General features: G+C 35.8%; 1 protein-coding gene and 1 non-coding gene across 2 annotated transcripts in view; one reads left to right on the plus strand and one right to left on the minus strand.

Moving 5' to 3' along the window:
• CDH7 (cadherin 7) overlaps positions 1-15362 on the minus strand; it is a 156629-nt gene that overhangs the window by 59927 nt on the left and 81340 nt on the right. The window contains exons 5-6 of the mRNA XM_006141816.2: positions 14885-15052; positions 11837-12024 (exon numbers count right to left, since the gene is read on the minus strand). Of these exons, the coding sequence (XP_006141878.2) occupies positions 11837-12024; positions 14885-15052 (356 nt within the window). The remainder of the gene's footprint in view (positions 1-11836; positions 12025-14884; positions 15053-15362) is intronic.
• Positions 6802-6908, plus strand: LOC114005082 (U6 spliceosomal RNA). The gene has a single exon (XR_003546997.1). It is a non-coding gene; the product is annotated as a U6 spliceosomal RNA (small nuclear RNA).

Consider the following 15362-nt stretch of genomic DNA (forward strand, 5'->3'; position numbering starts at 1 on the left):
GTCCCTTGTACAAAATCATCTAATTCAAATAGAAATGACTACTGAAATAGGCAGTGGAACTTTATTAAAAAATTGTGAGATAAGGCTGAGACTTTGGAATCATCGAATCTATATAACTTCTGTTATTAACAAAAAGCAGCATCTTTGCCAACCTCTTTCTAGCAATATATGGCTGTAAATGCTTTCCTATGTCTAGAAGGGGCTGGAAGACCTAGCAGCAAATGGTTCCTGATGGACTACTCATAGGATGCTATTGTTTATCTCAGTAAACAAAAAAATAAAACATTCTGGAAATAACGGACGGAGGCCTCATTTACCTTCTTTAAGAATTTCTTCGATTTAATCGGGTGCTCTTGTGACTCATGTTGAAAAAACTATTCCAAATGTCACAGAAGATTCCACTACTTTCAGGTACAGAGACAACACTGACCTTAGGGGACTTGAACATTGCTTTGCAAACTCTGTAAGACTAGTTTTGCAAACATTATATAAATGTATATATAGGAGATATAATGCAAGTCCCAATTTTATCTGACTTTTATTCAAATCTTAGTAAGTACAATTGAAAATCAAAATCCTATTATTTTATTTTCTTTTTTCTTTCTTTCTTTCTTTCTTTTTTTTTTTTTTTTAAGTTTTTACTATAAGGTAAATGTGCCTGCTGGAGAGAGCCAGTGAAAAGGAAAGTGGGAAACCACCCCAGTGGGCATGCCTACGCCACAATCCCTTCTCCTTCATTTTTCTCTAGGGATTTTGGGCATGCATATGCACATGCTGCTGTTCTAGGTCTCCAGTTGTGGTCAGTGTCTTAATCACTACACCACCTGCTGGCCCTCAAAATTTTACTTTTTAAGGCCAAAAATATTGTTAGTTCAGACTGAGAAAATGTTACAGATAGGCTTCTTTCATTCTGGGGGGGGAGGAAAAAAAATACTACACAAAACCAAAACCAAAAACACTCCAAAGAATCTTCATTTCAACAATGTAAGCAAAGACTCATATGAAATAGGGAACAGAGATATTGTGACTTCATGACAAAAGGCACTTGGATCTGGCTGCCATCTCTAGGCCATGAGACAATATTGCTTTAAGATGGTTTTAAGGGTATGAAAGAAAGAGAGAGAGAGAGATGTTCCTTGTACAACTCTTAATGGGGTACAACTTCTGGTTAGATTAAGGTCCAGAAGTTCATGTGATATTCTCATGATGTGAATACAGTGAAGATAATAAGTTTTAACTTACTTTCATAGCTGTCATTAAGAAGAGTTCTCATTAAATGTAATAAATTCTTAATGAGTTATTTTAGAATTTCTATTCTGTGGTAATGATTTTAATGCTGGTATCACTATATCTTATTCTCTTAGTATACAGTATATTCTTTTAAGCTCATTGAAATAATAAAACAAATAATGTTGAGTTTTGAATGGCATTTAAAAAAATAAGGTTGGATTTAAGGATTTGGAAGCTAGAAGGAGGTCATGGGTTAAGGAGCTATTAAAATAGCTAGAAGTCCAGCAATGATAACCAAGCTTAGAATAATGTCAAAGGGAAAAAGAAACAGACAGCCAGGAGCTATTACAGATCAGGAAGGGACAAGAAAAGAAACTACAAACGACTTCAAATGCTTTTAACCCCTAAGACAAATAAAAAGAAAGAAAAGAGGTACGCTATTTTATTGTAACAAGGAAAGTGACAACATGACAATATAGTCCTTTGTAAAGAAGGAAAATGCTTGAAATGAATTAGAATGACCAGAGGCAGTTTCAAAATAAGGACTCAAGAGAAATTAGCAAATACCTAAATTTTCTACTGAGAGCCTGTTTTATTAGAGCTGCACCTAAAATACCTTAAGATATGTATCACTTGGAATCCAGTCTTATTTGTAAAGGCTCATACATACATGTGCCTAGTTATTGGCAGCAGCCTCCTGTAGAAGGCACAAGAAGTCCTTTCACTTAACACTACATTGTGGCTTTGCACAGTCCCTTCCACATTATTTGCCAGTAAAATTGCCCTAGTTCTACCGGGTTGTTGGGAAAGTCACGACATATTTATCTATGCCTTGCTATGTAAAAATGTGTTCAGCACTTGGGGACCAGCAGCTAGTTTAATGGCTACATCACTGGACTCCCATGTAATCGACTGCAGTTCGAGTCCTGGACCCAGTGGCTTAAACTCACACCAGGTGCGTGTGCAGGTGTACCCAAGATCCTGAGAAGAGAGTGGAGGAGAAGGGATTGAGGCATGGCCATCCCCCCTGGGGGTGATTTCTCATTTTCTGTCTCTCTGTCTTTCTGGTGTACGCATGCACCCTATAGCAAAAACCATTCAAAAAAAAAAAAAATACGTGTCATGACTCTTCTGATGATCCAGTCATTCTTTGAACTTCACCAGTTACCTTGTATGCCACACCATTGCACAGGTGGTTGGTTTCCTCTGCGGGACAGTGAACCTTTCCCTGTGTACCTGAGGACCAGTCATACACATCTTCCATGCAACTCCTACCTCAGGCCATGTTCAACTCCTTGTAACTTTTCTGGGACTACCTAGTTAGCTGCCAGAGGGACCCGAGCCTTGATGGACAGGCTGCAGAGCCTTGGATATTTACCCAAGTCCTTGTAGCTAAAGGTACAACTGTGGAAAATAACAGAGAGCATTTATGGCCCTGATTCACCTGCATTACATTATTAGACCAGTTCCCATTATTGAAGGATACACACACATTCCTTTCCTAGAAAAAGGAGGAAAAGATATATATATATATCAGTTATATAGATCCCGCTGCCCACTATTTAGTTAAAAGAAGGAGGAATGAGAGCTACTTTTCAGACTTCAACCCTAATACAAAAAACATTCAAAAAAAAAAAAAAATACGTGTCATGACTCTTCTGATGATCCAGTCATTCTTTGAACTTCACCAGTTACCTTGTATGCCACACCATTGCACAGGTGGTTGGTTTCCTCTGCGGGACAGTGAACCTTTCCCTGTGTACCTGAGGACCAGTCATACACATCTTCCATGCAACTCCTACCTCAGGCCATGTTCAACTCCTTGTAACTTTTCTGGGACTACCTAGTTAGCTGCCAGAGGGACCCGAGCCTTGATGGACAGGCTGCAGAGCCTTGGATATTTACCCAAGTCCTTGTAGCTAAAGGTACAACTGTGGAAAATAACAGAGAGCATTTATGGCCCTGATTCACCTGCATTACATTATTAGACCAGTTCCCATTATTGAAGGATACACACACATTCCTTTCCTAGAAAAAGGAGGAAAAGATATATATATATATCAGTTATATAGATCCCGCTGCCCACTATTTAGTTAAAAGAAGGAGGAATGAGAGCTACTTTTCAGACTTCAAAGATGAGTAAGAAAGGGTAAGGGGGTATGAAGAAAAGCACAGATTAGTCATTGGAAAGGCGGAATGTTTGGAGAGCTGGAAGAAATGTATGTTTTTTCCAGGAATTAAAAGTAATCTAGTGACTACTCTAGATCTTTGAATGAATAGTATAATGGAATTTATATCTAGAAAATAGTGGTTTCAGTAATTTCAACAGTTCTTTTAAGGTTAGATGAAGAGTTGGACTATGAATCTTATTTCAGGATTTTAAACAAGACAAGTTTTAAATGACTAGAATTGAGTGTATCACTAGGCATAGTGGCTGCACATAAGCTGTGAATTATATTTCTTAATAAATACATGAAATAATTGATTGAGGACAAAAAGACTATAGATTAATAGTGGATTTTTAAAAATATTTATTAAATTTTATTTATTCACTGATTTATTTTAATTTGACCATAGAGTGAGAGAGCAAGAGAGAGGGAAAGTGAGAAAGCAAGCCAGCAGGTCTGGGACTCGAACTTTGATTGGCTATGTGGGAGTGTCCAGAGCCTTAACCACCATGCCACCTGCTGGTCCCTAATAGTGGATTTTGAACTAAAAAGTAGTTGAATGTATAATTATAATCAAGTTTTGCAAGTGCAAAAACTAATCATCCAGCATGAGCTGCAGAGAAAAGCAAAAGTATCATTCTCACTAGTTTTCACTAATTCTTAAAGGAACTCCTTATTTATTTATGTTTGTTTATTTCAATATAAGTGAGAGTTCTGAGTTGGAATGCTTAGGTGCTGGAACATATTACCAAAGAATGTAAAATTACAAAGTAAAAATGAAACAAAACAAAACAAAACACTGAGTTTGGAGGTGGAAGGAGCTACTCAAATAAAATTAGGCTGATAAATGCCAAGTAATTACCAAGTACCTATTATTTACTCAGAACTATGCAGAGCAGTAGGGTAGGAGGAAAGTGTGAAGCAACATTTGCTAACGCTAACAATTATTAGCATAAAGAAAGTTGAGATTTATTTTCACTTATTTCCATGTAATATTATATGCACTTTATAAGCACCATTGTAATTATTTTCTTTTACCTATTTCAATAGCAAAGTTCCAGAAATCCTCTTCTTTTCTTTTTAGTTGCCAGAGGCATGTGTGCTTGCTAGAACAAGACCAGAGAGAGGGAGAAAGTGTCCCCTAGTGGAGCATGGTCATACTGCAATTTTTTCTTCTCCATTTCTCCATCCTATTGGGATTTGGGGGACATGCATGCACACATTTAGCTTGTCTTTTAAGCTACTGGCCAAGGTTTGAACCTCAGGCAACCATGTGAGATATGCCTTATTTAGTGACTAGGCTATGGAGATGGTCTTTTTTAACATGCTTGTATCCTATTGCATGAGTTACTGATACTAAACATTTGGTAGAACTATATATACTGCTTAGGTTCATGATACCTATTGCTGTAGAGTCTTTTACTTTCGGAATCTAATGTTTTTGCCTCAATATAGTAAATGTATTCTTGGCATTGAAGACTATATCCCAGAATTTCATCAGGAAAATTGAACCAGAACAGAAGATAAAAGTATATGAGACTGATAGGTTCATGCACCTACCATTTGAATAGAATCCTAACCTGTTTCCTGGCTTGAAGCAAAGTTCCTTGGCGGTTCTTTGATTTAAGTTAAAACTGGTTTTCTTAGTAGTAACGAGTGAACTCACCTTTGAAAGTAGTCAGGTTATGTAGAAAATTGTGTGATCAATGCAATGTGGGTGGGAAGGGAATGGAGGACAATTTTGGACACCAGAGGTGGTGTGAGAGGAGGGTGGGAAGGGACAGAGGGTCAGAAAGAGGGGTGGAAATAATTCTAGCAACTAGAATTCGAAATTTATTTTTTTGTAATGTGCATGATTGAGTCACTATGCAGTGTGTACTGGATGGGAGATCGCATTTTGTGTGCTGTGATGATGCCTAGGGAAGGAATGTAAATTGAGTTACTAAAAAAAGTTTCAGGAAAAAAAAATATATCTATTCAATGACTGCAGTAGGATATGTGGCCCCAGTTAGGTGCTACTTTATAGGATGCGTAAAGTTAGACTTGTGCTCATGGAAATGTGTGTGTCACATGTGTTTGCTAGGAGGATATTTGGATTGATTAGGGTCTTTGGAGAAATGGAAGATCATTTGCTAAGAATAACATGTTTGTTGATGTGCTTGATTGAGACAATACACAGTGTACTCTGTATGGAAAATCTCATTTTGTATGCTGTAATGATGTACAGTGAATGAATGCAAATAAATAAATTGGGAAAAAATAAATAAATAAAAAGTAAGACTGGTAAAAAAAAAACACCTAAAATTCATATGCATTTTGCACATTACCAAACTTAAAGCAAGTTTGAGCAGCCGTCTTTAAAAGTATAATAATAAATCATTATTAAATTCTTAGACTAAATCATTATCCTTTCAAATAAGTGTTTATTCAAAATAATATGCAAAATTATGCTAATATTTAATACCTGCACTTTCTAGGGATGTCTTTAAAATCCCTTAATTTAGGGCCAGATAGCTGTGCAGTGGAAAAACATGATGCTTTGCAAGGCTGACCGATATGAGAAGGTACCAGGTTTGCATCTAGACACTTACATGAGTATGTCAAGCATCTGTGTGCCTATGAACTATGAACTGGAACTGACTTAGGCTGGGGATGGATCACAGCATCAAGACTGTTGGGGGTTCCCTCTTTCTTTCATGGAAAAAAGAAAGAATGACACTTAAAAATGAAATCCCCAGGACCAGCTCTGTAGTGTAGTGGTTAAACAATGTGCAGCAGGAGCTGGCCAACTTTGGACAACCTGGGCTCACATCCTGGTCCCAGCGGCTTGAAAAACATGTTGGATATGTGTGCACCTGGGATCCTAATGGGATAGAGAAGAGGAAGAGGAAGAATTGTAGTGTGATCAAGCCCATTGGGTAGTGCTTCCTCTCTCTCTATCTGGGGTGCTTGTACACTACTTCAAAATGAATTCCTTCTTTTGACCTGATTCTGATTTACTTTTTATTCTTTGTAGCTATGGAGATTTGTCTGATTCTCCATTACGAATGGAGAATTAAGAAAAATTTTATATGAATATTACAATTTCAATTGACCATTTTTCTTTTTTTGAGAGGTTTTCATTATAGGGTGCATGCGCTCTCCAGACAGAGAGAGACAGAGAGACAGAAAGCCAGAAATCACCCCCCAGGGGGATGGCCACGCCACAATCCCTTCTCCTTCATTCTCCTTTTGGGATCTTGGGCATGCATGCACACGTGCCCAGCGTGAGTTTTAAGCCACCGGATCCGGGACGTGAACCACGGTCGACTACATGGGAGTCCAGTGACATAGCCATTATGCTAACTGCTGGTCCCTCAATTGGCTATTTTTGACACAGCAATAAAATTATAAAATTTTCTATGTTCACTTCGGCAGCACATATACTAAAATTGGAATGATAGAGAGATTAGATTAGCATGGCCCCTGCGCAAGGATGACAGGCAAATTCATGAAGCGTTCCATATTTTTAAACTTGAGTTTAACTTCAAGAAAAATTCTCAAAAACACTCAAATACATGGAAACTAAATAATCTCTTCCTGAATGACTCCACAACTACGAATAGCCAAAAGGCATATGAAAAAATGCTCAATATCCCTCATTGTAAGGGAAATGCAGATCAAAACAACAATGAGATACCACCTAACCCCAGTCAGAATGCCTAAGATTAAAAAAAAAAATGGTAAGTGCTGGGGTGGGGGTGTTTGGTGAAAGGGGAACTCTCTTACACTGCTGGTGGGAATGTAAATTGGTCTAACCACTGTGGAGAACAATTTGAAGATTCCTAAAAAATCTGGAAATAGCATTACCATATAATCCAGCAATCCCACTCCTTTATCTACCCACAGGACAGAAGAATTCTGCATTGGAAAAGTGCTTGCACACTGATGTTTACTGCAACACTATTCACGATTGCTAAGACATGGAACCGACCCAAATGCCCACAAACAGATAAATTGAAAAACTGTAACACATATACTCTGTGGAATAGTATTCAGCCATAAAAATACAACAAAACCCTGGCTCTTGACAGAAAGAGGGAGAATTTGGAAGATTTACTGCTGAGTGAGGCAAGCCAGGCTATGAAGGAGAGACATTATATGTCCGCATTTAAAATATGCTGAGTGTCCGCCCTCTATGACTGAAACTGATTGACTAAAGGATATACAAACACAATAAAATGGGTGTAAACACCAGATATAGGGTGTGTGGAAGAGTAGGGTCTGAGCAAGGACATTTAGAAGAAAAATAGGGAGGCAAAGCATTAATGGGACAAAGAAATGTGGTATTATGTGTTGAAGATATTTTATAGTTTAACCAACTGGACTAGGGAGAAATGTTCACATAGTGAAATATTCACTTTGTTAGCTAAAAAAGGCAATTGAATGTATAAAAAATGAAATAAAAAAATTTAAAAAATCCATTAAATACATATTTTACAAAGTTTGTGGAAAAATGTGTATGATGAAAAAGTAATGGATAATTTCAAAAAGTTTTTGCACTAAAATAAACTCAAAATTTGATTGCAAAAGAAAATTATAAAATTTTCTGTTTTCATTATTTCTTAAAGTTCTCCTTATACACTGTGTATACTTAATTATTCCAAAACAAACATTGACATTATGCAAGAACACAGACCAAGACCAATAATTAGATGATATTTATATATTAGAGGCCACTTGGGAAAATAAAACTTAGTTTTTAATTGCCAAGAAATTCAATTCAGAATAATACAATTTTGATCTCATATTCAGCAAAATAAGTTATTAAAATAATTAGATGCCTTTTCATACAGTGTCTGGGGCTAGATAGTAGCTTAGCCATAAAACATGGCATGGTAAGGAAGACCCACATGGGAAGGTCCCAGGTTTACAGGTGTCTTCACCAAGTAGTGCGCTAAGTACACCAGGCGCGAAGGTGTCCATAATCTGCATCACCAAGACCCTGTTGGGGAGACAGGGTCTCTCTTTGCCTCTCTCATTCATGAAACAAACCTTTAAAACATGTCTGCCCTATAAATATTTAAAAACAATTATTGAATATTCATCAGGTGCAAAGTGTCTTCCAGCTTCCTATGCAAGAGAATGGAAACTCTAGTATGAAAAAAAATACAAATTCTATTAATCTAAATATTCAAAGGATTTGAAATGGTTGATATTACCTTATCAGACAGGGGATGATCTCATTTTATAATGAATCTTTTTTTACTTATTTATGATAGAGAGCATGCTCATGCATGCAAGAGCGATTGTCACACTGCCATGTTCTGTGTTCTGTCCTTAGCCCCTCAGCTTGTTAGGACCTTCGGCACATGTGCACGCACCCAGCCTATGCCAGGTTGACCATGCCAAGGATTTACAGTGGTCATGTAGCTTCTAGCACTGCAGTTCAGGGCACTGCAGACTGCTCCATCTACGCTTGGCTCATTTTTAATACCAGAGGGGGATTTGACTACTTCAACTTGATCCCACTAAGGAAATGTCTATGACTTACACTTGAGTTTGAATAAAAATTTCCATCTTCAGGGATAATCAAAATAGATTACACAGAGCTCTTAATAAGATATACTAAGGTCTGGCCTCTGAATAACACATTTAGACATTTCATAGCATCTTAATTATGTCAATAACACATTATAAGTTATTAAAAATTAGTAAAGACCCAGATATAAAACTATTAGCATTCTGACACTTTTTGTGCATTCTGTACTCTATATAAATGTAATTTTCTTAAAATTCTAAATGTAGGGCTTATACGATTTTGAATATTGCTTCTTAAACATAATATTTTATTTTATTGGGTTGTCACAAAATTCATGACATACTGTCCTATGTTTTTCCATGCAAAAATGCATCATAACTTTTCTGAGGACCCAATATCTGATTAATTAATTTTTTAAGAGAAAGATTTTTGATTCTAGGGTGCATATGTTCACCAGAGAGAGAAAGTGAGAAATCTCCCCCACCCCCCACCCTGGAGAAGGCCAAGGCACAACCCCTCTCCTTCTCTCGCCTCTCAGAATTTTGGGCATGCATGCACACATGCCCGGTAGGATTTTTTAAGGCTCCAGGTCCAGGACTAAACGAGATTGGCTATGTAGAAGTTCAGTGCCTTAACCACTATACCTGCTATCCCCTACGTACTATTTTATATAAACACTGTCAATAATACTTTAAACATACCATAGCACTTTGGAAATGTACCATGAATCTTTTGCCTATTTTTAAGCTTATTTTTATTTCATCTATGAGTGAGAGATAGAGTGAAAGCATCCTCAATCGGACTTGATGTCACTACCCTCTCCTGGCACCAGCCAGCCCTAGATTGTGAGCACACACATATCTGGCACACTCAAGGAGTTCTCCAGACACAAACTCAAAACCTTTCCATGTGGGTCAGCCTTGTAGGGTGTCATATCTTACCATTGTGCCACCTCTAACCTAGCAAAGATTCTTAAATATGCCAATATCAAAACTTGTTTAGCCTTTTCTTCCAACATTGAACATTTTATATTGTTTCCATATGCTCACTGTAATAATAATATCTTCATGAGATTGTTGAAAAAAATAAAATAATACCCTTAAATTACTCAAAACAAAGACTGACAGAAACTGCTCACTACCTGTAACAATAATTATTATGTGTTGTTTTTAACATCATTGTAAGTTCCAATTAAATTTCGCTTTGCAATTTTTTTCATGGATTTTATGCTTTCAGATTAGATCATATTTTTTCATGATTTCTTTTTAATTATTTTCCAAAACTTTCAAAAATAATATTAAAGAACTGAGGGTATTTATTTTTCTATTACTGAATCAAGTAACTCACATATTAATATATTTTCAACAATTTATGCTATCTTCATTATAATATAAAATATAATTATGTGTTCAATAAAAATAGTTTTAAAAGTTTTCAAACTTGAGCAGATTGATTTTAGATGCATCTTTGAGCAGCGGTGTACCTTGTTGAATTCCTTTCATTTTAGACAACAAAATAAAACATTTTACCAACAGTTGGCCTATCCTAGTTATTAAAACTTCTGTACACAGATTGTCACCAGCTGAGTTAAAACAGCAGCTGTCCACTGGAAATAATTGCAGAAGTGTTTTGCCCATTGGCCTGAAATCAAACATATGTTTTCCTATAACAACTAAAATATAACTTTCTTTGCTGATATATGTTAATTATTGAAGAGTGTTGATTACAGAGCTGTACACCTGGATTGTGAGACTGGCAAAATAGCCCAGTATCTTGCAGAATAGGAATTTTTACATATTTTGATTTTTTAAGTATTTCATTTAAAGCTATATTCTGGAATAATACCTTTTCAATTATTATTTACTTATTTATTTTAGAGACATATTTTTGCTATAGAGTACAAGCATTCACTGGAAAGACAGAGAGAGAGAAAGCAAGAAATCACCCCCAGGGGGGATGGCCATGCCACAACCCCTTCTCCATTCTTCTTGGGATTTGGGGCAAGCACACACATGCACCCGGCGTGAGTTTAAGCCACCAGGTCTGGGAATCAAACTACGGTCAACTACGTGGGAGTCCAGCAATATAAACATTATGTCATCTTCTGGTCCCAAATTATTTTGTTTTTAAAAATCAAACATTTGTCCAAGATCATGATTATGTGAAGAAGTGACAGTGAAGGGCTTCTATCCCCTGTAAGTTTTCACTCTCATTCTGTTTGAACTTGACAAGTCTTTAGATTACTATCAATTATAAATAATTGGTAATGTAACAAGTTTTCTAAATTATGGCTTCTATTTCCAATTTTATCTATATTGTTTTTATATGAGCAGAAATCAGTGAAATCTAGTTTTTATACAAAGACTTTCAATTTATTACAGGTTTCCACTAATAGAACAGTCAAAGAAGAAACATCTCTCCAAATAGGTCTTTTCTCAAATTTATTTTAAAATAATTATTTATTTATTTAATTCCACTAGTTATTATTATTTTTTAATTTGACCAGAGAGAGACAGAGAGAGAAAAAAAAGGGAAAGCGAAAAAGCAAGCTGCCAGGCCTAGGACTTGAACTGCAGTTGGCCATGGGGGAATCTAGTGCCTTTAACCTCTATATCATCTGCCAGTCCCTCCAAGCAGGTCTTTGAAACAGCACATTTGTCAGTGTGTCTTCTTGTTACAGTGCCAGAGACAAGGATTGAGAACAGAATTGATGGGATGCTAGGACAAGTGTCATTCAAGGTTCTCTAGGATTCTGTCACTTAAACATAAATAAGAAGCTTAGAACTAAAAAATTAAAATAGCAATGGTTTCATATGGCTGTTCAGTTTGTCTGCATGCTCCCATCAAAGCAGCTGTACCTTCCCAGTAATCCGTGATGTTATCCTTGCAGAAAACATAAATGAAAATAACACATTACCTTCTGTATAGTAATGATGCCTTCCTGTGTATCTTTGTCAACAGAAATCTTGAAAATCCCTAATCCATCACCATCCACAATTTTATATTCCATTTCAGCATTAGCTCCAATATCTGCATCAGCAGCTTTAATTCTGGCCACAACAGAGGCCACAGGCAAGGATTCTGGCACATTATATTGGTATGATCCTGTGAAATTCAAAACCAGTAACAAATGAAACCCTCCACCAAGATGACCAATGAAAATATAACTGTCTGGTTCTTTTGAATCAACTTTGCTTAATTAGTTTTTATTTATTTATTTACTTAATTTATTTTTAAAATGTTGCTATAGGGCACATGTGCATGCCAGAGAGATTAAAAGTCTCTCGGGATTTTGAACATACAAACACATATGCCTGCTGTGTTTTTCAAGCTGCTGTGTCTGGAACTTGAACTGTGCAGTAAGCCATGTGGGATCCAGTCACCTTAACCTACATGGCCTTGTTTTTATTGTTTAATAAAAGAGATGCTAAGGCAATCTGAGACAAGTGACACGTTTCATATAGCCTCGAGAAATCTGATGCTGACAATTAGGTAATAATCACTAGGTAATAGTAGAAACAGATGGCTTGAGAAAAGCCCAGGGAATAATCTCTATCCTTGCATTTGTAGTGGTGAGGAATATGCTACACTTAACACTAACAAATAAAGTTAAAACAATTATAAATATTACTAATATGTAAGCATTAACTATAAGTAATTGAATAATTAGTATAGTGTAAATATTGAGAAAAATAGCATAGTTTGGGCTTCAAAAGGCAAAGACAAGTTTAAATACCTCTGATAACTTAATGCGGGAATTTATTTAGTATCTTTTACTGAAATAATTTTTAGAAAACTAGGCATAAAAGATAATCAGTCTTCTTTTAGCTCATCAATTTACCAAGAATAAGAGCTAAATTTGTGGGGTATAGGTAAAATCGATTCAGGATAAAATGATTCTAGAACAGAGTCAATATTACATGAACAACAACAAAAAAGATGTAAAAAAGAAAAAAAAAAGTTTGGGAGGCAGATGTGTATAAGCCATCACTCTAAAACAAGGAACTCATCAGAACAATGTGTTGCTTCATCATTTTCCACTAATCATTTACTTTTTTTGCCTCCTGGTCCTTATATCACTCCCTTGTGAGTGTCAAATTATAGTGCATTTGTAATTTCTTTTGATGAAGAGAGAAGAAAGATTTCTTTTTGAGAAAAATATATAAAGAAAAATAAATCCATGTGAATGGACCGCATTGTAGGCTGAGAACAGTTTGCAATGCTAAAGTTGCTAAAAAAAATTACTATTTATAGGGAAAAAATTCAAAATATATTTAGAATTTTTGACTGAACCCTTTCATGTCTTTAGAAGGGGTCTTAGCAAAGTTCAAACTTTTGAAATTGATTATTAATAAATGGTAGAGGGGACCAGCAGTTAGCGTAATGGCTACGTCGCTGGACTCCCATGTAGTCAACCGCGGTTCAAGTCCCGGACCTGGTGGCGTAAACTGACACTGGGTGCATGTACGTGCGTGCCCAAGATCCTGAGAGGAGAATGGAGGAGAAGGAATTGCAGCGTGGCCATTCCCCCTGGGGGGTGATTTCTCGCTTTCTGTCTCTCTGTCTCTCTCTGTCTTTATGGCAAGCGCACGCGCCCTATAGCAAAAAAAAAAAAAAAACTCTCCAAGAAAAAATTAAAAAGTAAAAAATAATAATAAATGGTAGAGAAAATCCTTGCAAATGTGAAAAAAAAGCAATGAGATGCCCTTGACTTTCCTCTCTTTGATAAAGAGTAGAGCATCTAATGAGTTAGAAAATGTGTGCTCTTATCAAAGCATGCCAACTGAAACTAGTAAAACTGTAGGTATCAATTCTTGCCATCCTAGGCTTAAAGAAAAGAGAAGCATTTAATTTGATTAGGAGACCAAGATAATTATGTTATGTCTTATTTTTGTCATTCTAAATTTTCCTTCAGCTTCTTGATAAGCCATCAAGATCATAATTAAGAACATGATGACTTCTTAAAAATGCTAAAGTTTGAGTGACCTTTTTATATTGCCAGGAGGCATTATAATGTTTGCTGCACGATAATATAAATATTAAAAGCCATGTAATGTAAAAATAAAATACCTAAAAAGTAGTTCTTGATGGAGTAATAGTGGCACTCATATTTGTTCATAAAGCTTTTTGATGTGAAGTTATTCACTTCTAAATTCTGTCGGTGTGAGGCTTAGTTCTCCATTTGTATGGGATAAGCACTCTGAGACATTGAACAGACATCGAAGTCTGTAAAATCTATTTTCTTGACCATTTGATAGAAATACCACGTACATTTACCCCCCAAAAAAAGCAAACATAAAGAGAATGAGATGAAATGCTTTTCACAAAAGAGGCACTTCTACCTGGAGAATATGTTATTTTCCTTTTTCCTGGTTAAGTCAAAAGCCACTTTGGTCAACAAAGCTGAATTGGGAGCATGCAATTTTCTAGTTTTTTAGATTGATTTCTCTTAAAACTTTGAATGTTTGCACAAAACAATATGGTAGAGCTGCTTAAGGGGTGCTCAGCATGCATGAGCTGGTTATTAAAATATGTGGAATGAAAAACAAATGTTTATCTCTCTTTTTTGAAAAATCTTTTAAGCAATAATTTCAGTGTATAGAATAAGTGTATTTGAAAATTACTAAATGGTAACAACCTCCTAATTTATACAATGTGTAAAAAGGTCTTAGAAAAAAAGACTAACATATAAACACAATAATGGCGTAGCATTCAAAATGCAAATTGAAAATCATATTTAAGATAGAGGTTCTATGAATATCTAATAGCATCTATTTGTTTTCAGTTCCCCTACAATATGATATTACTGAATTAAAAATCATGCCTCAGAGATAACACGAATTTTGAGGATTATAGTAAGAAAATTATTTGCATGAGAAATAATTGATAACATTTCTTTCAAAGAGTTTTTTATAGACTGAGAAGGTGAGTAAGTGCACTTGCATAATTTAATGAAATAGCTTACTTCGAGGAAAGCGAGGGGGGTTATCGTTGACGTCGGTTAGGGTCACAGTGACTGACGTAGTTCCTGACAGTCCTCCGTTTTGACCAACCATATCTTTTGCCTGAATAACAAGCAAATACTGGTCTTTAGCTTCTCTATCCATGTTGGGAAGGGCGGTCTTGATGACTCCTGTAAAATGTCAAATTGCGGTAAAATGGACCATAAATTGCTGCATTTGTACTAACAAATAACACTGATACAGGTGGCAAGTTGCTATTGAGTTGTTGCCTTTTGTTGTTTTAGTTGTTTACTTTAATTAACTTTTATGTGAATAAAATACCAAGAGGAAATGATAATTATATACAAACCAAGAAATAAAGAAAACAATTTAATGTTGTTTACTCAATATTGGATAGAGAGGCTTATCTTTAGATTTCATGAAATCGTGATTAAAGAAATAATTCATAAATCAATCAAATAAATACCTCCTCTAATAGAA

Source organism: Tupaia chinensis, unplaced genomic scaffold (genome assembly GCF_000334495.1).
Source record: "Tupaia chinensis unplaced genomic scaffold, TupChi_1.0 Scaffold000065_1, whole genome shotgun sequence".
Classification (NCBI taxonomy): domain Eukaryota; kingdom Metazoa; phylum Chordata; class Mammalia; order Scandentia; family Tupaiidae; genus Tupaia; species Tupaia belangeri.